The sequence below is a fragment of the Thamnophis elegans genome, chromosome 8 (genome assembly GCF_009769535.1).
Source record: "Thamnophis elegans isolate rThaEle1 chromosome 8, rThaEle1.pri, whole genome shotgun sequence".
Lineage (NCBI taxonomy): Eukaryota > Metazoa > Chordata > Lepidosauria > Squamata > Colubridae > Thamnophis > Thamnophis elegans.
Window position 1 is genome coordinate 27,691,664 of NC_045548.1, and position 24,368 is coordinate 27,716,031.

At 34.7% G+C, this 24,368-nt stretch overlaps 1 protein-coding gene across 1 annotated transcript in view; it reads right to left on the bottom strand.

The window, feature by feature from the left end:
• Positions 1-24,368, bottom strand: part of SMCHD1 (structural maintenance of chromosomes flexible hinge domain containing 1) — a 90,936-nt gene that overhangs the window by 37,246 nt on the left and 29,322 nt on the right. The window contains 14 exon segments of the mRNA XM_032223079.1: positions 2,026-2,160; positions 2,426-2,565; positions 4,335-4,407; positions 4,892-4,985; positions 9,097-9,241; positions 11,219-11,338; positions 11,434-11,511; positions 12,567-12,680; positions 12,824-12,906; positions 14,226-14,332; positions 16,303-16,416; positions 17,589-17,786; positions 23,196-23,379; positions 23,472-23,589. Coding sequence (XP_032078970.1) covers positions 2,026-2,160; positions 2,426-2,565; positions 4,335-4,407; positions 4,892-4,985; positions 9,097-9,241; positions 11,219-11,338; positions 11,434-11,511; positions 12,567-12,680; positions 12,824-12,906; positions 14,226-14,332; positions 16,303-16,416; positions 17,589-17,786; positions 23,196-23,379; positions 23,472-23,589 — 1,703 coding nt within the window.

Below are 24,368 nucleotides of genomic sequence, written 5' to 3' on the forward strand. Positions count from 1 at the left end.
ATTAATATTTGATCCCTTCAACTGATGTTCCACAAATTAATTTCTTTTCATATCTTTTCATCTATACTCAATTATCAAATTATAGCTCATTATTTCCTCTAAAAATACAACAAAATCTTCTTCCTATATCTTATCTATAAAAACAATTTTAATGCCAAAACATTAAGGCCTAGTTAGGAAAAACCATTGAAAAGCTGTTAGAAAAGAGGGGAATCATATACTATAGTTTAACCTTGATCAAATAGGTCCACTTTGTACATCTTAGTTTTAGTTTTAAAGATCTGGATTCTTTTTAGGTAATGTCCAAATTGTTTCTCAGGAATTCCTTCATGATATAACACCTCTCTTTTGTAAATCAAAAGTAAGAAAATTGTCCAAGTCAATTTTCTGAGTTAAAATATGACTATTCAAATTGTTGTTCTGCTTTACTATTTGTGTATGTCTTTTAATTATTGAAACTTCAGCAAGTTTCATTTGTTGGCTTTATATAACATCTTATATAGCATTCGTACATCCATTCATTTTAAATTCATATCCAAAACAGTCTGATTTTTGGTTATATACTATGTCTTCTTTTAAGACCATTTTTATTGATTCAGACAGTCTAAAGCAGGGGTGTCAAACTGGCAGCCCATGGGCCACATATATCACACACAGGCCACACCCAAATGGGAAAAATCTCACGAAAGGTCATGTGAGGACAAAATGACAGTGAGTTTGACATCCATGGTCCAAAGGTATGTTTTGGATATACTGTTGCTTCAAGTATCCTTAAATTTTTCCACGGTTAAAATATTTTTCTCCATTATATTAGTGGGAATTCTCCTTTAACTATAATCTGTATTTATTTCTGATTTCTTCCTTAACCAGTCTTCAAGTTATTTTCTTATGTTTTTCTCTCATCCCGAACATTTTCCAGGAAAAGATTTCTTACACTAAAACTCAGATCCTCATATAGTTTAATAGGATTTTACACAAACAACAAGCAATATTCTAACTTTTCCAAAGTGTTATTTCCATTCAATCTTGATCCAGTTAATTTCCTTCCAAAAGCAACAGTCTAACAATTGCCCTTTAGCGGCTTAATTCCAAATTTTTAAAAAGGTTTTTCTTTAAATTTTAAATTTATATAAATCGTTCACTTCAGGTTGGAGGAAGAACACATCCAGTATAATAAAACTTACACTTCTGGAGGTTCTTAATGTTCCAAAAGTAATTTATAAGCCACTTCCAATAAAAGTGATTTAGAGGAGTGGTGAAAAAACACAGGGTTCTTATAAAATGCTGATACTCCCTATTTGTAAAAGCCATGACTGACATGAAACTTGTAAAGATATGCTTGTACAAAATTAACCAAGTTCTAGGTTCAAGGATTTTTCTTTCAGTTGCTGCAGATGTTAACACAACTTGTTTTTTAATCCGCTAGGCAGGAGTCTAAGAAATTACATATATTTGTCTCCTATGATTTTCATGCCTGAAACTCACCTATAATCTTAAAAGAAATTAAAAGTTATATCAACATCAAAGACTATTATATGCTTTGTAAGCTTAAAAAAAACCACCCCCATTAGGCCAAAAGCATTGATAGTAGGCAGAGAAAAGCATATACAAGGGTTATAGCCAGTGGTGGAATTCAGCCAGTTTGCACCTTTCGGGAGAACCTGTTGTTAACTTTCTAAGCAGTTCGGAGAACCAGTTGTTGGAAGAAATCTCATTTTGTTTTTTTCCACTTTACAGGGCTAATCCTGCAAATAAGGCAGGAAGGAAACATTCTGCTGTTGTTTCTAGCCTAATCTTTATTGTCCTGCTTATAAAAACTGCCTCTCCAGTTAACCCTTATTACATTGTAACAGCTAAGGCAAAGCGCCCATTGACATGAGTCACTTTGAGTTGGCCAAGCCCATCCAGTCACATGATCACCAAGGCACAGCTATCATTAGGGCAGAGAAGCAGTTGTTAAATTATTTGAGTCCCACCACTGGTTATAGAGTTCTGGAGAGAAGAGGGGGAATGTCTTTAACTTACTGGTATTTCAATTATTGCTTCAAGTATTTGCACTTTCTTTAAATTTTGAATGTGAAGAACTGGTCCAGTTAATGTATTTTTATCAGGACTGCTGTAATCCACACAATATACAGGAAGGCCTGGAACTCCTAAAAACTAATATAATCAAGAATAATTTCAATTAAAGTTATGGCTCATTCAAGTCATAAGATGGCATAAATGTCTTAGAACTAAATTTTAAGACAGACTACAAATATGATGACATTCCCAGTGAATGCATATGCTATGTATTCTTAACACAAAACTCTAGCCAAAATGTCAACATCTAAGTTCTAGAGTTTAAATCACAGAATATTTCAATCACAGAAAATAATGTTATTTTCAGCAATATAAGCAATTATATTTGAGAGACACTGCCTACCTTGCACTGAACAAGTAGTTTTGGTTGAGCTGTTATGTTGCCTACTACATCCAATACTTCAACAGGAAAAGAGAAAGCTGTTCCATTCTCAATTTTCAAGACATCAGAATCTAGTTTCACATTTAGCTGCTGAGGAAGGCCTGTTAAGAGGTCAGAAACTGGCATTTAATTTATTGCTACAAGCATTAAAAGAATTACCTAGAAGTAAGATGGGCGGCCAAACAATTTTATAGATAAATAATAAAAAATAAGATGTCCAAACAAACTAACAGCTTTGAAAATGTCAATATTTTAAATTATATCCATGCCATAAACAATACAATATGTAAACCAATGCAGCCAATCCTCTCTATTTATTTCTCCATTAATGATTTTTATATATGATAAGCTAAAGTTAAAAAGAGATTCACTTTTATATATTTTAGTAAAGTTAATGTTTAAATTATATTTTGTGTTACTCTATTTTGCCAAAGGAAATCAGGGAGATGATTGTTTACCCTTGCCACATACTTCAAAGCCATGAGGAAACACATAAAAAAAATCCTTTTTCTTTCATACTGACAAGTAAGACTATGGCTGTGAGTTTGTTTTATCTCATACCAGAGTTAAGAAGAAGGGCACCAGGTAAACACATCTTCTAAGCTTGTGGCAACAATAATTACAAACTGGTTATTCCAAAGCAAGAAGGTGAATCCGGGGTCTACAAAAACTATGGGTCTTCTGGGACTGGAGAGGTGAGATCTCCAACCTTTCAATGTACAGGTTCAGCCCTGCTTCTAAAACTGGGAATTGCAGAGACTGTTCTACTACATTCTGAACTGAATGGGACAATTGAGAAGATCCATACATAGTGCTTTAGAGGAGACTACATGAAAATACCTACGCTGTAAACTGTGCTAAAAGGTTAACTCACACACGCACGCACGCACGGACACACATGAAGAAAAAAAAAAAGATGGCAGCAGTGGCAAAGCACTTATGGTTTGGATATGTCCATGTAGTCATCAGGAGTCAGCTTCAATGAAGGTACATTTTTTTAAAAAAATATTTGTTACATTCAATTGTGAAAGAGAATGCTGAATGTTCATTATCATGTATTGGTTCATTTCAAATGGTCATATAAAATAACTGGAAAATTTTAGGGACCATTTGAAAATAAAGAAAGCTTCCCTTTTCGTGAATGTTACCTGTTTCTTTGTGAAAAAATGCTTATATGGCGTTTAAGCATTTCAAAGTTCTATGTGGTTCAACATTTTATAGTTCTTTCTCCCATAGTAATCCTGAAGGCTTCTCATTGTCCAGGCATTGTCAAATACATTGTTTTTCAAAAAGTAAAAAAGGCCTAAGTTATTTGAAGGCCTAGGTCCAAAATAAGTATGTGTGTGTGTGTTTGGGCGTTGTGTGTGTGTGTGTGTTTGTGTGTGAGGGCTAATAAATGCCGACTCCTAGCTGCTGCCTCGACAAATCCCTGAGGTTTAGTTGACAAAATTTAGGGATTTTTTTTTATCTGCTTCTTTGAGATGAAAAAGTGTGACTGGCTCCAAAATCATTAAGCTGGCTTTGTGCCTATGGAAGGATTAGAACTCATCTGCTGGTTTCTGCCTGATACCTTAACCACCACACCAAACTGGCTCTCTTCTAAAACCCTTACAATAATTTCCCCCACCCCTGAAATATGACAAATCAGATTTCTTCATTTTTTCATATTCATCTCATTCACCTGAAATTCTGTACAGCTTTTTGTACTATGTTCATGTTAATCAACCGGGAAAAGAATACCACAAAAATTGATCTATTCTATACCAAAACTGGATTCTAATATGACTACAAAATGTACATCTCTTAGTAAATGATTACATTACTGTCATTTTCAACATATGCTTTCATGTATTTCAAATATTTTACTTACCTGGGAAAAGTTTAATTTTCAAAACTTGGGACTCTTCCTTTAGACCAGGAAGAGTAATCTTTAGATTAAAGTTCTGTTAAAATGATAAGATATAATAGTAATAAAACAACATTTGTGAATCGCAGATCTTCAGGAAAGATGAAATCCAGTATAAATATTTAGCTGATTATGCAACTAACCATAATAGTACAACTGTGTTTGACTATTTAGTACTTATAGTGAATATTCTTAAAAAACAATTATGTAAAAATACAAAAAATTGTCAAAGTATATGTTTGCATCTTTACTAGCAGTGCATGTTATTGAATACCGCCAACTATTGAAGAGATTTTTTAGCTCCTTCCAAACTTTGCTTCAAATTATATTCAGATTATTCCATCACTTGAAAGGTACGCTGCTACTTCAGATTCATAACTTATCAAAATCAGTTTAACTGAACAAACATCTTTAAATTAACAGAATAACAGGTTTGTTGTGATAGCTGCAAATTGTATTTTAAAACTATCCATTAATTAGATAATCAAAAAAAAATTTTATATTGAAAAAGATTAGCTTACCTTGCCTTGGCAATTATTTACAAGGCCTTTAGCAATTATGCCTGTAATGGCGCAATTTGGTGTTCTTTTTATATCATAGTGTAATGTTAGATCACTGCAAAATAAAACTTAAAATCAATGGAAGAGATCAATTTTAGTTATCATTTATGAGATAAATGGTTATGTTTTACTAAGGATTTTCTCTCTCTAATTCCTCTTAGAGACCAATCATATTCTATCTGATAGAGTCTATTAGATAGCATATGTGAGAGATCTCACAATTTGCATTACCTTATAGGCATTGAAAGATAAAAGTGAGAAAGAAGCCTTCTGGCCTTGTAGTAGCTGGAAGTTTTAACTCGTCCATTCTTTGGAGAAAAAGACCAATACCACAAGAAATAAACAAATAAAAGCTTTATTTTAAAAGAAGATACTATAAAAACATATTAAATTTTAAACACTCAAAATATGAACAGCGTTGAATTATTGAGCTGCAACTTGATAAAAGAGGAAAAATCCCATATGACAATATGATGTCTGAATAGACCACAAGATGGCAATGATACATTAGAAATGGGATTTCACTTAATTATACTTATTCTTTATTTATTTGATTTATTAGGACACTGAACTTGCAAAAGTGATTCTGTGTAGCTTATTCTTATTGGAACAGGAATATTTTGTAGATAAAAATATTAAATTTCTAAAACATGACCAATGCATGATTGAACACAGTTGAAAAGCATGATTACTGAGTTTGTACTAAGTTGCAAGGAACATTGGATTTAAGCATACCTAGCAAAATATATTAAGATGTAATAAAACTTCTACATAACATGTTTATCTATGTTGTAGAGATAGCCTGCTTCTGAAGCATAGTTCTTTACATTTTTTGGGCTTCACCATTCTATTGTAATTCCATGACTCCTTTGTTTTGTTGGAGCTCACATATCCTCAATATATATTCATGAACTTTTGATCTCCACTGTCTTCTGCTGATGCAGCAAAGAGATGTCTGATGTGTCTGAGGTGGTGTCACACCACTTTTCTCAGCCATTTAGTGCTAGATTGTTCCGTGAGAATCACTACTGCTAATATTGCATGGCAATGTGTCTAAAATGTAGGTGGGAAGCAAGGGTGGGTTCCGGCAGGCACTTCGGCCGGTTTGTTTGTGTGCCTGTCGGCACTTGATGCACACTGTGCAGGCATGTACAGTGCAATTAAAATTGTTCTGCGCATGCACAGAACTGAAAAACAAGATGGTGACACCAATGGCAGTGCCCGGGGAACTGGTTCAAAGGCGTGGCAGGCCTGGGTCGCTGTTAGTTCCAATGACTCAGGCCAACAAGCTACTATCGGTTCGGCCGAACCGGTAGGAACCCACCACTGGTGGGAAGGTGTATCTGTACCTCTTATGATGATACTAGGCTTATTAATGCTGATCTCTTCTGGTTTATTGTTGCTCTGGCAATAATTACAATGGCTGCCAACTAAATATGCATAAAGTATTTCTATCTAGGGATGCATCTGTTCAGACTGATTTACTCCTTATAAGCAATGAATGTTGGGGAAGAATTCTTATGGTACAAGATAAACATATCATGTAAAAGTGGGAAAGACCTTGGACCAATTCATAATGCATGGGAAAAAAACAATGATAAACTACTCCTGTCTTTTTAGCGAGAAAACTACATGGATAGAAAATACAAAATGATAAACAATCTAGTGCTGTATGATGGGTCTCTCAGATCAGATGGCACTCAACATCCTACTGAGAAAGAGCTCCTCATGATGTTTATGATGTGGCTAGATTAAAGCCTTTGGGAGTTTTAGTGCTATACAAGAAAAGAGACTCTGAAGTTACAGAGATAGAATTGTAGTAGAAATATAAAATTTGAAAAGCATGAACACAGAAAAGCTCAACACAGTGAAAGATGAAGTGAAATGACTATAAATAGATATTTTAGGCATCAGCAATTTTCAGTTAGAAGAGCACACTGTATTTTAACTAGGTCATGAAAAACAAAGAAGAAATAGTGTTGCTTTTATAGTTATGAAGGACAAAAAAAAATAGTCTACGTGACTATGGTAAAAAAAATACCAGAAAATACCTTTCAACTTAAAAAAAAAAAAAGATCTCGCGAAGTTGGAAGAAGTCCCACAAACTACTTTTCTTGCCTTGCATGTGGCAGTGGAGAAAGGAGCAGGAAAGCAGGTTAGTGGAGGAATGTGGCTGCCTTGGGAGGGGGGGGGGGGGTTAGGAATCTCTCTCTCACACAAACCCACACACCATCCTTTCCTTGGGAGCTCTGCAGACGCAGAAAAGGCTTCGGATAGAGCATTTGTGGGATGTGCATCTGAGCTGAGAGCCCAAGGAAAAAACGATTGCCAGGAAAAAAAGGGGGGGGGGATTTTGCCTCTTATCCTGTTCTAAGTGTGCTGAGCTTCAGAACAGGGTAAGAGGAAGAAAAATTTCCCCTCCCCATTTTAAGCTGTTTGCAAAAATGCCCCATTCCGAGCCTGGGGTGTTTTTGCAAACGGCTTGAAAATATGGAGGGGGATATTTCTGAAGGTCAGCACAGACTGAGAACAGGATAAGAGACAAAATCCCCTCTCCCTATTTTCAAGCCGTTTGCAAAAATGCCCCATTCCAAGGCTTCAATGCTGCAATCCTTGAATATGCTGAATATCCTCTTTTTTGAGGAAAAAAGATGCATCTTATACTCCGAAAAATACAGTAGTTAGACTTTGAGGGCAATCTTTTAATATAGCAATAGCATTTGGAGTTATATACAGTTCCACGATGATTTACAGTCCTCTGTAAGCAGTTTACAGAGTTTGCATATTCCTCCTAACAATCTGGGTTCTCATTTTACCAACCTCAGAAAGATGGAAGGTTGAGTCAACCTTGTGCCTGTCAAAATCAAACTCCTGGCAGTGGGCAGAGTCAGCCACAAGTACTGCATTCTAACCACTGTGCCATCAAGGCTCCTTAATATGATTATCAAGTTTATCTTCCAACCACCAATGCAGAAGAGGGGGTTGGTGATTTCTGTGATTTAATTCAGTTTGAAATCAATGGAACCTGTAAATAAAATGTCCTGTGATTGGTGACTAGTTGGAAACATAAAAGAGGAAAAGTTATGAAACCAAAATGGAGCAGGAGACCTTCTTTTCAATTTCTGCAGTCCAACGATTTTATCATAATGACATTATTGTCAAACAACCAAAATGCTTCTATTTTGGACATCCCCAGGTGGAGTACATAGAAATAAAATTGACTATGTTATTGTTGAAAGGAGTTCAATTATAGCACCAAAGAAATGGACGGGTACAGACTGTGGAACAGATCAAGAAATGCTCAGGTGCAAGCTCCAAGTAAAGTTAAAGAAGAAGAAAGCCATTTAGGTTTCACAATATGATGTTCAACTTATTCCCACCATTCTAAAGAAGAAAATCAGAAATTGCTTTCAAATCCTGAATCTGTTTGTTAGAGAACCAAATTATGGAATGAATTTAAAGAAGTTGTTAAGAATGAATTTGAAAAGAGACTGTCCAAAATTAGGAAAGAGAAGAAAGCAAACTAGATATCAGAACAAAGCCTGGAAATTGCCAAGACAAGAAAAGCCAAAGCTATGGGAGACAAAAAGCTCAGGAACTTAACAAAGAGCTTCAGAGAGCTATTCGAAGAGATAAATAGTAGTATTTAAACAATGTTCATAAAGAGACTTAACAGAAGGTGCAAATTATTATACATAGACCCAAGAATAAAATATTCCCAAATCTAGCTATTTATCTGTAATTGATTCAGGTTTTGTTTTGTTTTTAAAATGGGAGACAAGAATGTAGGAGAAAAAGAAGAGGGAGCTGTATTTGCTTGAAGAAAAAAAGATATAAGAATCCTCAGCTAACTGTTTGCTCTACAGAACAGTCACACATGATATTAACTATTCACACCTAAAAAAACAGTTGTCACATCCATCATTTTATATATTCTCAATTTATTAAAAAAATGAATTATGATAGAAGAAACATTTCCATTTCATTCCATACATTTCCCTGTAATTAGCAGAAATATAAGAGATTCTAAAGGAAAATGTTCTAATTTTATGACAACACATAGCAAAGAAATAGTTATGAAATACAGAATGCCCAGCATTCACACCAAATTAAAATCATACAGTATTTTTTTCTCTATGTTATAAAAATGAAATAACTACTATTACCTTGCTTCAAGGACTGGTATAATATTTTCCGTCAGTAGAGTGGTATGTCCAAATTCATCCTGGACATCTAGAGGAATATTGAATGGATGCCCTATCCGTAATGGAGTCTCCAAATTACCTATTGTAAACTTCTGAGGTTTGCCTTCTGAGGAAAAGAAAAGAAAAATTCAACATCTTGGTGGAGACTGGAATTTTCCAATCACACTGTTGATGGCTCTACTCACTTTTTGCTATCTTCATCAGCTTTCAGTTATTAATTTTGTCATATATAAAATGAAGGAGAATTTTCCTGTCATCTGAATTAAAGCCTATTTTTAGTTTATTAGGTAAAATTTGTGACGTATATCTGTAGAAACACTTTGTTTCCTTTATATATAAAGCTTCTGTACAGTGATTTTTAAAAAAATTTTTTTTTTGAAATATGACACGTTCAGTAAAATTAAAATTAGAGCAGAATTTGAAGCACTCTTCTGCTATCAACAATGTCAAACCTTTCTTTCACTATATTAACGCACAGTTTAATGATATCCAGTTATTAATCACATTTAAATGATCCCACGTTGCTCAGCAAGTTATGATAGTTCTTTATTGATTTGGGGATATCTTACCTACAATATCACATCTTACTAATCTCAGCATTTTTATCCTGGGTTAATGTTAATATTGGGATAAGTGTAAAGATGAATTGTGATGAATAGAATTGTACCCAAGAGTTGTGGGGAAAAAATTAAACATTTTGGCAAAGTGCTATGGATTTATAGTATTTTAATGTCACCTTAATTGCCAAAATGTTTACAACACATGGTACATGAAATGCATAATTATTAAAGTTGTTTAATGCAAGCTATATATAAGGACAATTTCTACAGTATATACTGATAGAATATTTAGCAATGTTTTATTTTCTTCTTTGTTTTACAGACTGAGAAATAGACTATCCAGAGTAAAACATGGAGTTGCTTTCACAATTCAACATCTTTAAATTGCATTTTTTTTCTCTCCCTGGGATGAACTGAGATAAACAAAAATATGATAATACTATATATTTATTTAGAGAAATTGTGTTTAACTTTTAGAATTAATAGTTCAACTGAAGGACAATTCTATCGACATAATTATGGATATTTCCAAAAAGATCAAATCAATGATAAAAACATTTAGTTGGTCAGTTTTTCAAGTATTAATCATACTTTTAATATACATTCCTAATATTTCTATGCTGCTTTTTCTTTGGAAAGCCACTTTTCTTAGAGAATTAAAATGAAATCTATTTTTTTCTCCACTGACTGAAAGAATTATTCTTTGGAGAACTGCCTAAATACTTAGCTCATTTATATTTTAGTAACATTTTCAAAAATGCTTTTAATATATTACAAGTAGTCCTTGCTTAGCGAGTGAATAGATCTCAGTAGAGCTACTTACAATCCATTTTCGAAACAGCCCTCCATGGCCAGGTGATAGCATTTTGGAGGCTTGACAACTGGTTTGCAGTTGTGACCATTTGCCATGTCCTGTGGTCACATGGCTGCAATTTTCAGCATTTTTTTTTACCAGTTTCCAGCATTTTCTTACTGTTTCTGGCAAAAAAACATACTCATTGCAAATAATGGATTTCTTTTAACGACCATGGTGTCTTTTAATGACAGGCATAAAACTTTTGTAAAATCAGGCATGGTCAGACAGTGAACCATTTAACAATTGTCTCAACTTACCACCTTAATTCTGGACTCAGTTATGGTTGTAAGTTGAGGTTTGCCTACTGTACATCTCATTGCATTAAAATATGAAATGTTACATATAAACAGTACATGTGAAAACAGAGTACATCAATTAAACTTACCTATGGGGGGGTCCTTGGTGCTCTCTGACCTTGCTTGCTTTTTTGCAGACATTTCATTACCCAAACTAGATATCAGTGCTAGTAAGGAGTGCAATTTTCTGTCAGCTTATTATAGAATATAATTCATAAAATGTTCTAGAATATAAACTGACAGCAAACTGCACTCTTTTCTAGCATTGATGATGTTATCTAGTTTGGGTAATGAAATGTCTGCAACAAAACAGCACCAAGCACCCCCCATTCCTGAGCTACAGATATTTGCCTTTATTGGTAAAAACTTACCTCTTACACGGAATTTAAATTTTTTAGATGGAAGACGGATTCCTGCATAAGTGTCTGCATGACTGTCATTCAACACCACTTGTAGAGTTAGTGTGTAGATTCCAAGGTCAACAATATTTTCTGTGTATAATCAGAAATGTTAAATTTAAGTTATCAAATATTATTCAACTGTAGGATATACTAAAAACCCTCCACCAAAACAAAACACCACTTACCCATTTTTTTGAACCAGTAAGCCCATCTCACTCCATATTTACTGATGAGACAAATGAGTTCCTTATTTTTATCAGAAGCTTACAGAATAACAGAGAAACATTATTATATTATAAATCAATCTGTTATTAATTCTAATGCATTTGGAAAAAATTTGGCGATACATGAACGCGCACACACACACACACGTGTATGTAAGTACTGTGCTTTCCCGAAAAGACCTGGTCTTATATTTTTGGAGAGGCCTCCAAAATAAGCTCTAAGGCTTATTTTTGAGGAAACACGTTTTCAGGGTGATTAGCCCTTACCCCTGGTAAGCCCCAATTATGGGAGGAAGCTAACTGCTTCCATCATCTGTCAATCGGCTCGTCACAAGAGTCCATCACGACAGAAACCCAATATTTTTTATTGTTGCCTTTGTTATATTTGTGTTTTTTTTTTTAATTTGTGCTGATAAATAAATAAAGGGAGACTAGTATAGATCTATTTCAAGCTATTTAGCTCTCATCAGCTAGCCATACCCTTACTGGGATTTGAACCTGGGCTATATTGCATACTAGGCAGACATCTTAGCCATTAGACCACAGGCTCTTATCCGTTATCAGCGAAGCCAAGGTGAAAGGTATCTATTAGATTTTTACAACCCCTGGTAAGCCCCAATTATGGGAGGAAGCTAACTGCTTCCATCATCTGTCTATCGGCTCGTCACAAGAGTCCATCACGACAGAAACCCAATATTTTTACTGTTGCCTTTGCTATATTTGTGTTTTTTTTTAATTTGTGCTGATAAATAAATAAAATCCCTTTATTTATTTATCAGCACAAATTAAAAACACACACACACACACAGACACACACACATATATATATATATGCATACATACATATACATACACACACACACACACACACACACACATATATTTCTGCCTTTATTACTTTTATAAATAACTCAAGGCAGCAAACATAGCTAAACTGTTTCCTCCTCCTATTTTCCCCATAATAATAACCCTGTGAGTGAGGGACTGATCCAAAGTCACGTAGCTATGTATCTATGTATCTATGTATGTATATGTATATGTGTATATATTAATACATTAAAATAATGTAGGAAAAATACAACTTGCATGCTTACAGTGCAAAACAACCTTAAGTTGCACAAGTAATTTATTTAATCCTCCATGACGTGGTCCTGGAAGTTTTTGGATAGACTCGCCTTTTTTATTCATTATTTCAATTTGCATAGGTCCTAAGGGGAAAAAACAGAGCAACCAACAAACATGAAAAACAAATAAATTGAATCAGATTTTAAATTACTATCTGAAATAATAATCAATCCACGTATTTATAAGAAATAGGTTGAAATAAGCTATCTCTGAAATTAATACTAACCTATTGTAAATCCTGCACACTTAATGTCATCTGATGATAATTCATTTCCGTCAGGCCATGTTACTGACAGTCTATCAGGAAATCTAGTAAGAAAAGAAGTATTAAGAGTCACTTTGTCAAAATAGTTATCTATATAAATTGCACACATAAATAAACAAATCAAGTAAAACACTGATGAATTAAATTATCAAAACAATAAAAATGCACCTAATTACTTAGGCAATTTTCTTCTTTAAAATATTATAACAATATAGTAATTTATTTAGCCATTGCAGAATATAGCTGCAAGTTTAATTCAAATCAACTAAAGTAAGTTAATGATTGGATGAGAAGGCCCCGGGAAAATCTCAGGGTTAGAGAAAGACTAGGAAGTTGGGGGAAAAAATCTATTAAGAGACAATGGTAAGTGTTCTGACCCCCCTTCTCTGTTCAGGAACAAAAGCCAAACAGACGTACAAAAGAATGTTTTAATAAGTCCAAGCTCTTGTTGGCTGCAAGCCCAAATAAACAAAGATAATAGCTCTGGCAGAAAGTCCTATAACTCATACAACACTGCAAACCGGGTTCTCTTATCAATCCACTTATCCAAGTTGGCTTCTCTCGGTTTGTGAATGCGCACGAGAACAAGAACGAGAAAGTTGACTTCTGCAACCAGGGCGTGGCACCAGCAGTCTCTTTTATCAGCAGGAGGGGATCTTGATCAGCATCAGCTGTTCGTAATCACCTCCTGTAGTTACTCCGTTGTTCTTTACGCCGAGTAGCCCTGTGCCTGCATGCATCCTGATACAACTCCCAAATGCTTTCCTGAACATTCCCTTTGATCCAATGCTCTGCCGCCACCTGGTGGCCAACCAGTCTCTCCTCGCCCTGCTCAGAGTCGACACCCCGTCCAGGGTCCTCCACCTCCTCCAAGGCCAACTCATAAGACCCCTCACTGTCAGAGTCTAGCGGCAGCTCCAACAGCTCCTGCCGGGCCACAACAGGTAAGTTACTTATGTTTTATTGTCAAATAATTCTAATAGACATCTTTGTATAGTCACAAGGAATTGAGACTGATTCAAAGTGTCTTTAGTTTTATATGCATAAATTAATTCTTAATATTAATCTATTACCAATTATACAAATTATGTAATCTTAGCAAGAAGAATTTACCAAAATTCAAGAAATTGTCATGTAAAATATGCTTGCTTCAAGAAATAAAAACTGTACTACATGGGAGAAAAGATGTTCTCACTTCAAAAGTATTATTTCAGATATAATCAAACTATGCAGCTTAAGTCAATTAATTATTAATGAATCAATTTTTAACATAATGTTTAATTGGGTGAAAGGTTAATACTTTTATTTTGTTTACTTATTATTTCTAAATTGATAAAATAATTTATTAGCTATACAAACTTACCGAGCCATTTCCTCATCAATGTATTTTTCCAGTTCTGCTTCAGACACTGAACGATCAAGTTTGCTTATTGGAATAAACTTTATTTCATTGTATAATGCTTGAGGCTCCTGAAAATTAATATATTTATACGGAAATATAAAATTACCCGTATCTACATATATTTGTTTATTTTTCTCCTTAGGAAGACTTAGAAATTTGAATTTATTTAAAATAAAGTTATACATCCATATGTGTATATATATGTATATGTATGTGTATGTATATGTATGTGTGTGTGTGTGTATATATATATATGCCTATGTATATGTGTATATGTATGTATGTATGTATACATATATGTATACATACATACATGTATGTATAACTTTATTTTACATATATGTCTGTATGTATGTTTATATGTGTGTATATATACATATATATATGTGTGTATATATACATACATATGTATATTGTGTGTGTGTGTGTGTGTATATATATATATATATATGTATATGTATGTATATGTATATGTATTCATTCCGTTGTGATTAAGAATCAAAGTATCAAAGAAGAATTTGATTAAGAATCAAAGTATCAAAGAAAGCTTAGTTTTTAAAATTATGGTTTTTAACGATTTGTAGTAAAAATTATATTCTAAGTCAATTTATTAATGTATTTTCTAATAAATATTTGCAAATTTAAAAAGTACATATTAACTGAAGAGACATTTTAAAGTACTGATTTTATCTCACAACTTGTTTATGATTATTATTTTTATATTGTCTCTTTAAGAATTGACTAAAATAATAAGCAATAAAAAAGCAAAATATTTCTGATGGTGAACACCAAGAACCATTTTGCTATTAAGTGACGTTTTTCTCACACAAGAATTAATCCGTTTTAAGAAGCTATTTGTTACCATAGCTTTGTACTACTTAAAGATCAGATAGTTTTGAGAAATTTTTTATTTTGTGAACATTTAATTTATAAACCCTCATCTTTATATTTTTTCAAGTTTCTTTTCATATGTATTGTTTTCTGGAAAGACTTTGGATCAAGACCTGGCACCAATCTTATTATAACTAATTAATTATTAGCTAATACTACTGAAATAAATCTTTCCTTGTTTACATTCTTCTACCTGCACTTTCTTCTGTACAGGTAGTTCTCAATGTTGATTGTAACTTAGCCCAGAATTAGGGTCATAAGTTGTTGCTGTCATAAGTTGAGGCCCAGTGGTGGGTTGTAGGCGTTACGCCCCGGTACGAGTGTACTGGAGCCTGCCAGGAGCACTGGGTACCGTTCCGGTGCTCAGGAGTGTCCATCCGCCCGCCTGAGCTCCTTACCTGTCCTTTAAAGCCTTCAGCGCTTCTGCGGACGTGCATAGCGCATACAGCCGCTGCGCGATGCTCTGCGGAGCAGCTGGAGTGTCGCGGAAGCTTGCAGAGGCGTCACTGGCAGGTACAATGCATGCGTGCACTGTGCGCGTCCATGTGAGTGACGCCAGGCCCGTTCCAACCATACCGGTTGGAACGGGATTCGGAACCCATCACTGTTGAGGCCCCTACATGACCAGCGCTCACATGACTATGAGATGCTGCTATGGTTGTATACACTAGCTGGATGTCAAATGCCTGAATTTTAGTCACATGACCACACAGATGTGCCACAATTGTAAATATGAGGGCATTTGTAAAGGTACTTTTTTTTTAGTGCGGTACTAATCTTGAAAAATTATTAAATAAGGCAATTGGTAAGCAAATACTATCCGTAATTTTGACTTATTCTTTACTTGCACCATGCAACTCCATTTTGATTCTAATGTAATTCACTACAAAAAATTGTGGCATTTTAGAATTGGAGTAGATCAATGTTTGGTGAATAAGGCTATTGATTCATGGTGGCTAAGTCTTCATAACAGAGACATTCATTTCTTAATACAGTTGCTTGGAAATGGATAAATGGAAATCCATGGGAATAGAATGATGGATTATATAACCCAATTCAGTAGAGTTCTTATGTTACATTTTTTTCTATTCAGGCTTGAATCAACCATATAAATGGATTAATTTAAAACTTGAAACTATTTACTTACCAAAGCTATTTGAACATCTCCACCAGGAGCAAAGTCATCTCCATCATGATTTCCATATAGATAAAAATTTTGAATTCTGCCATGAAGTACTGGAGCTCTTCCAATTGATCTCACCTACCACATAAACAGCATTTATTTATTTTTTACATAAAGATTTAACTTAATCCTAAAATAAATTATATGTTTTTATAATTTGTAAAAAAATATCTAATATTTGTCATAAATTTAAATAATGAATAAAACGTTTCATCATTATACTTCTGTTTATTATAGCTTTTCAGAAATAATTTTTGACAAAACTATATTCTAATGCAGTTCATAAAGTCTCCTCTTGGGCACTGATACAAAGCAAGAGTTTGCTAGGGAGAATCTAGCTTCAATAATAGGGAGTTATAATTAATTCCTCTGTTATTCTTTTGTGATGGTTAGAAAGGTGATTGTTTCTAAAAAAAATCAATTTAAAATTATCTTAGAATTTTCTTTCTTTGTGAACAATTTTTAATTTTTTTTAAGTTTTCTGCACATATATGACTAAAACATGATCTGTTCTCCACACAAATCCTAAAATTAAATAAAAATAACTCAGTTAAATAAATGAAATGGAAACAAATGTTTTGGTTTTAGTACAGTTTTAATAATATTTTAATCTATGTAGTTTTAAAAAAATAGTTTAATTATTTTTTTTCCTTTTTTATAACTTGTAAGCCTACCACAGTCACCTTGCAGGGGAGGTGTTCAGCATAAAAAATTAATAAACAAATACAATGAATAAAAATATTACCCTTAAATTGCTGAATATAGGGCCAACCTCCAGCAATTTTTTAAAAAGAAGTCTTCGAAGCCCCATTGACAATTTCAAAACTAAATATAGTAGAAATAGCTACATCTCAGTTGTCTTATATGCACTTGAAAGGATAGCTAATGGGAAACATGCTGGGGAACATGGTAGAAAGCCAGGCAAATATAAGCAGTGACCTCAATATCATGCCTTCAATAAACAGACGGTTTATACCCACTATTAAAGCTATTTTATGAATATATAAATCCTGTAATGGCAACAATTTTTTAAAAGCATCAATGACCTGCTCTCAAAAAACTTAGTGTCCACTAGCTGAAAAAGGAAGTTAAACCTCAAATATTATTTCCACGCATATAGCAAACGTTATCAATTTAAGAAATATAATTTATTTAATCAACAAAGAAAATATAATTTAATTAGATTATGTAGTATTTAAACAGCCCATCAAATATACAATATGTAATCTTTTCAAAACTAATTAACTTACCAGCTGCCCAACTTTATATATTTTTCCATCCCATTCAATTGCCTCATATGTAGCCCAAGGTTTCTGTTTTCCTTTATAAGCCTGATCAGTACGTGCAGCCATTTCTTTAAACTGAGTAAATTTGATTTGTTTATCATGTGTTTGGTGGCAATTGTTGAGCCATAATGCAAATTCTTTATCAATTTTCATTCTCTGTTCCTGTGGAAAGTTGTACATATATAAAAATATTTATTACATGTATAATATTTTATACTTATAATTCTAATTCTAATCCTATTTTTGAAGATGCTCAGGACAATAAAGTTAAAGAGGAAGTTACATGTTCATTGTGTCTGATTAGGAATTTTGATTTACATTTTCTCGTATCCATACACGTAGACCTCGACATACGCTAATTTCTTTAGCGACTGTTCAGTTACGGCACTGAAAAAAGTGACTTATGTTTGTTTTTCACACTTGACTATTGCAGCACCCCCATGGTCACATGGTGCTTGGCAACTGACTTATATTTATGATGGTTGCAGCGTCCCAGGGACTCATGATAATCTTTTTCCAATCTTCTGACAAGCAAAGTCAATGGGAAGTCAGATTTATTTTACAACCATGATACTAACTCACTAACTGCAGCAATTAACTTAACAGGTGTGGCAAGAAAGGTAATAAAATGGGGCAAAATTCACTTAATAACTGTCTTGCGTAGAAATAGAAATTTGGGGTTCAATTGTGGTAGTGAGTCAAGGATGACCTGTACTTAGTATTCCAGGGTTCAAAAATCATTACAACCCTCTTTTTGTTACATTCAACTCTTTTATACATATTTATAAAACATCGCTGGATGAGCATTCATCACTCAATATTCTTGAGCAGTAGGTTTAATGTGATCCAATAATAATTTATCGCCTTAATTTTTTTTTATGATGTGATATTCACACAAAGGCAGGAAATTAGATAAAGACAACTTTTTAAATTTCACAATGCCATTAATGAAACATCTTTTGAGTTTTGTGGCAAGAATAAAGATAAGTTGACGATGATGATGCCAAGAAGATAGCAGATTTTCAGCAATGGAATGAACGGGCGTTGTATATTATTGGTCTAACACTGAATGACCAACAATTAGTTCATATTCGTGGAGAAAATTCTGCTACAAGATGTTGGGAGAATTTGAAGAGGATTTATGTACGTGACACTGTAGATGCACACCAGGGGTGGGTTTCGACCGGTTCGCACCGGTCCCTGTGATCCGGTTGGTCGCCGAACCCGGAAGTAAGTAACTTCCGGGAACGGCGAAGCCCCCCCCGCGCCCGCCCGCACACCCGCGCCCGCTCCTTACCCGGTTTTTACGAATTCTGCGTTTTCCACGCATGCGCAGAACGCATACAGCGCCTGCGCGATCCTCCAGGAGCAGCTGGAGCATCGCGCAGACGCTAGTACGCATGCGCGTGCCGCGTGCGTGCGCGAGGATGCCGCGTGCGTGTGCGAGGACGCTGCCGGCCTCGTTCCAACCGAACCGGTTGGAACGGGGCGAGAAACCCACCCCTGATGCACACATACATCTCACATGCAAACTGTTTAGGGCATGTCTTCTGAAACGTGGAGATATATTAGCTCATTTAACCTTTATGAAAGGGGTTTTTCAGGAGCTATATGAAAAAGAGCTATTTTTTTCTGAGCTACATCAAGTTTATATCATACCCTCCTCACTGGATAAGAGTTATGATGTTTTTGTGTCTTCTCTTGAAGTCCTAACCCGAAATGAACTAACATTGACTGACATTACTGCACGACTGTTGGAAGAGTCGAGAAGAAGGATGGAGAGGGAACAACTGAGAGAAAAACCACCACTACATGAGGAGTCACCTTCTACTGCCTATACTGTTCGAAAATATTATTCTTGTGGGGCTAAGGGACAAATAGCTAGGTTCAGTAAAAAGGCAAAACATAATGCCAGAAGAGCTAGAAAAAATGCTAATGTCAACTTAGCTATGTCTACTTTGGCTATGTCTAGCAATGCACCAGTAAATCATGATTTGTGGGTTGTTGATAGTGGAGCATCACAGTGCATTGCTAGAGATAGAAAAAGGTTTGTAAAAATGACGAGCAAGGAACATGTATTTTTGGCAAATAGATGGAAGGTGAGGGCGTCTGGTGAAGGTAACACATATTGTTCATTCCTAAATGAGCAGTTACCAATGTTATATGTACCTAACCTGAAATTCAACTTACTATCGGTTAGTGCTCTGGTTAACATTCGCTATGTGGTAACCTTTGGGGGAGATATCTGTATTATTGAAAAGGAGGGTAACAGGCTTACTGCTACTTTAAAAAAACGGTTTGTATGTTATACCGGAGGGCCCGATGGCTAACACAGCTTATCATAATGTTAAACCCCATGATGAATGCATACATTTACTACATAGACACATGGGGCACATTAATTTCAAGATGTTGCAACAAACTGTTAAGTTGGCAGAAGGAGTAAAATTAAAACCATGCAGTAAATATTTAAACTGCAATGTTTGCAATCAGGAGAAAAGCAGAGTTACTCCTGCAAACAGACTGAATAGTTTTAAACAAAGGAACCTCTGGAGGTTGTTTTTGCTGATATAATAGGACCTAAGAAACCCAGTTTGGGAGATGCCTGTTATGTTTTGAGTATCATGGATCATTATTCCCGACATGGTTTCTGTTACTTAACGAAAAACAAAACAGAAATGTTTCAGAATTTTTTTAATTGGTTGAGGTTTGTGGAGAGAAAGATGAAAGCCAAGGTTATTACTGTAGTTACTGATAATGGGACGGGGTTTACCAATTATAAATTCTAAACAATGTTAAAAACAACTGCAATCGAGCACAAACGTTCTGGTCCTTATAGGCCACAACATAACTCATTTGTAGAACGAAGGGGGCAAACATTACAGGCAATGGTTCGAACTATGATAGCTGATTCAGGTTTGCTATAAACAATGTGGGGTGAAGCTATGATGTGTAGTAACCATATTTTAAATAATGTGGTGAATACAACAACCAGTGAAGTGCCATTCACTAGGTGGCATGGCAGAAAACCAGATTTAAGTTACCTACATACATTCAGAGCCCCAGCATGGGTGCATATACCATCACAAGTGTGACTGGAAGGGCAACAAAGAGATTGACAGTTATTTTTTGTAGGATATGAGGCTAATCACAGATCATTTAGGTTTTGGGAGAAAGGCACAGCTAAGATTTACTGTAGCACTAGTGCTAAGTTTATAGAACACGTGGGGTGGAATAAATTAGAAACAAATGATAATGTAATTATCGACACCCAAATAGTCCCTAACGATGAGGTAGGAAAAACAGTAATGAAAGAAATTAAGGAAGAAGTACAGTTACCAGAAGAACAAGAACAGGAGAGTCCACTGGTGAGTCCTGAAATACCTAGACGTTTAACTCGTGTAACTAGACCACCTGACCGGCATCAGGCATCTATAGCATGTCAAGCAAATAAGGTTCCTGCTAATTACCAAGAATTAACTCTATATCCAACTGAGGAACAGAAAGCTTGGAAAGATGCAATGGAAAAGGAATTGAAATCATTGCAAAGGTTAGAGGTGTATGAAAATGTAAAGTTACCACCAGGTAAACATGCCATTGGATGTAAATGGATTTTGAAACTTAAAAATAGTGTAGATGGGACTGTAACCCATAAAGCCAGGTTAGTTGCACAAGGGTTTGCTCAGTCAGCCAATGACTATGATGAGGTTTTTGCGCCTAGTTTAAAGGCTACAACGTTATGTGCAGCATTAGTATGGGCAGCTAAGAATATATATATAGTTAATCATTTAGATGTAGAGACAGCATATCTTCATGCACCATTGCAACATACTATATATTTACAGAAGCCTGCAGGATTTAAAACTGATAGTAAAACTGATTCCTGGAGGTTGAAAAAGAGTCTGTATGGCTTGAAGCAATCAGGATATGAATGGAATCAATGTATAGTTAAAGAGTTAACTAAGATAGGTTTCAAAACTGGCATGGCTGATCCATGTTTGTTTAAGAAAGAAAGTAATGGTGTGATTTCATTGTTGCTATTGTTCATTGATGACATAGCATTAATCACTAAAACTTAGCAAGAAACTACGAGTATTATAACACTGTTAAGGACAAAATTCAGTACAAAACATCTTGGTGAGATTAGGCAATATCTTGATTTACAAATAGATAAAACTAGGGGAGGATACAAAATCTCACAAACAGAGAAGATTAACCAGCTACTCAGAACGTTTAGGATGGAACTGTGTAAACCAGCTAAAACTCCAATGGGTCAGGAATTTAGTCATGATGATGTAAAAAGCCCTGTGTTTGATAAAGGTATTTATCAATCATTGATTGGTAGCTTATCGTATCTGAGTAATTGGTCAAGGCCCGACATAGCATATAGTGTAAATCAATTAGCCAGGTTTAATGCTGAACCTATTGAAAGGCACTGGCAAGCTGCTAAGAGGATATTAAGATATCTTAAGCAAACAATGCATTATGCATTGTATTTAGAATCTAGAGATGATCTGAGCTTGACTGCATATGCTGATGCAAGTTTTGCTATGGATGTGTCTACACGGAAATCAACATCAGGGTTTGTTGTATTCCTGGGAAAGGCACTAATTGGATGGTGGTCTATTAGACAAAAACATTTGAGTCTATCGACTATGGAGGCTGAATTCTCATGTCTGTCATTATTATGTACAGATTTGATTTGTTATAAACAGCTTCTACTTGATATGGGGATTGACATACGAGAGCCTATTGTTGTTTATAAAGACAATCAAGCAGCAATTCAGATAGCATCTAATCTTGCTGTAAAAACTAGGTCAAAACACACTGATATAAGATATCTGAACGTAAGGCAAAGTGTGAATAGTAAATTAGTTTCACTGGAGTATTGTATGTCTGAAGATAACATTGCAGATCATTTTACTAAGGCCCAACGTAATATAAAGCATAAACATTGTTGTGAGGAATACAGATTAAGATTGTAAGATTTATATATTGTCCTACCCAAAGGGGAGAATGTTAGGAATATAATCTAATGGTTGGGTTGGCATATATAAATCATGTAACAATGCTGTACCTGTTTCTTTAAATCATACTGTAATTGTGATTGGTTGCTGTTTGCTCAATCGGCCATAAGAGGGAGCCAGAATGACTGTTAGCTCTCTGTTTGTTAGATGCTGGGCTGAGCTGAGTGCCGTGAGCTATTGTAAGTTTTGCATTGTTAGCAAACTTTGTGTACCAGACTGTTTATATGATACTGGACTATGGTATTTGGATTATCCCTTAACTGAAAGACACTGATGACTGACTGTCTTATCCGCTTATGACTTGGACTGTTTGATGGAGTCTGATACCTCTATTTCCTTGAAAGTAAAAGCCTGCAGTTTTAAACTGCAGTTTCTCTGTATGCTGGTTTGTGTGTTCTCCAACACAACTCTCACAACGCTTCTCTGAATGCACTCGCTCTCCCAATGGGGGGGCTTACCAAACACAAACCACAATAAAAATTACTCTTAATTATTTTCTAAAGGCATGTAAACAGTATTCGCAAACAAATAAATTCAATATTACCTGTCCATTAACAATTCTTGTAAAAAGTGTATTTTTATCTTTTAACTTTGATTCCAACTCCACGAAAGTCAGTTTGTTTGTGGTGACTTCAAAGTTGCCATTTGTAAATAATACACCAGATATTCGGTTGTAACATTCAAATGGAACAGGCCCTCTCTTTTTGGGTAAAGTACACCATTCAAAACTTGGGAGGAAAAGACAATATTTAGAAACATAGAAATAAAAAATATCTACGTATACCAGTATGTATAAACTTTAGAACAAATTCAGTCTTACCCTGCTATAGTTGTATATGGAATTAATCTTCCATTCCAAAAACATTTAAAAATAGCTTCTTCCCCACTGGTTCTTTTTTCTATTATATAACAATCCTCTTCTTCATCTTCATCTTCATCTTTCAAATGTTAAATTTAAAAGTTATTTTCATATCACTGTATGTAGAAATGCAAAATAGAATACTTTTCCAAATTATGGAAAAGAAGTGCAAACCAGATACCTACTTAATTTTTTTCTTTAAAAATTGCTAATGAAATTAATTTCTAATGCAATCAAATTAGAAGTTTATGTATAAGGAGAGCATTATATAACTGTGCTTGGTTCCTATAATTAAACTGTATATTAGCCAAAATTTTACTTGAAAAAGTTGGGTACTGTTGCTTTAGAGCAGTGGTTCTCAACCTTCCTAATGCCGCAACCCTTTAATACAGTTCATGTTGTGGTGACCCCACAACCATGAAATTATTTTCGTTGCTACTCTATAACTGTAATTTTACTACTGTTATGAATTGTAATGTAAATATCTTATATGCAGGATGTATTTCTATTGTTATAAACTGAACATAATTAAAGCATAGTGATTAATCACAAAAACAATATGTAATTATATATTGTGAAATATTTATTTCTAATTACAAATAAATAAAATTTTGTCTGGGAAGTTTAAGAACAGGCTCCCAGCTCTAAGTGGTAAGAATGCCTTTCTTTTAAAAAGAAAGAAAAGAAAGAAAAAACAAAACAGCCACCAATTCTTCCTTTCTTTCTCTCTCTCTCTCTGTGGCTCTTTGTCTCTCTCCTCCCTCCCCCATCTGTCTCTCTGTGTGTCTGTCTCTCCGCTCCCTTCCTCTCTGTAATTCTCCCTGTATCTCTGCCTCTCGTCCCTCCCCATCTGTCTTT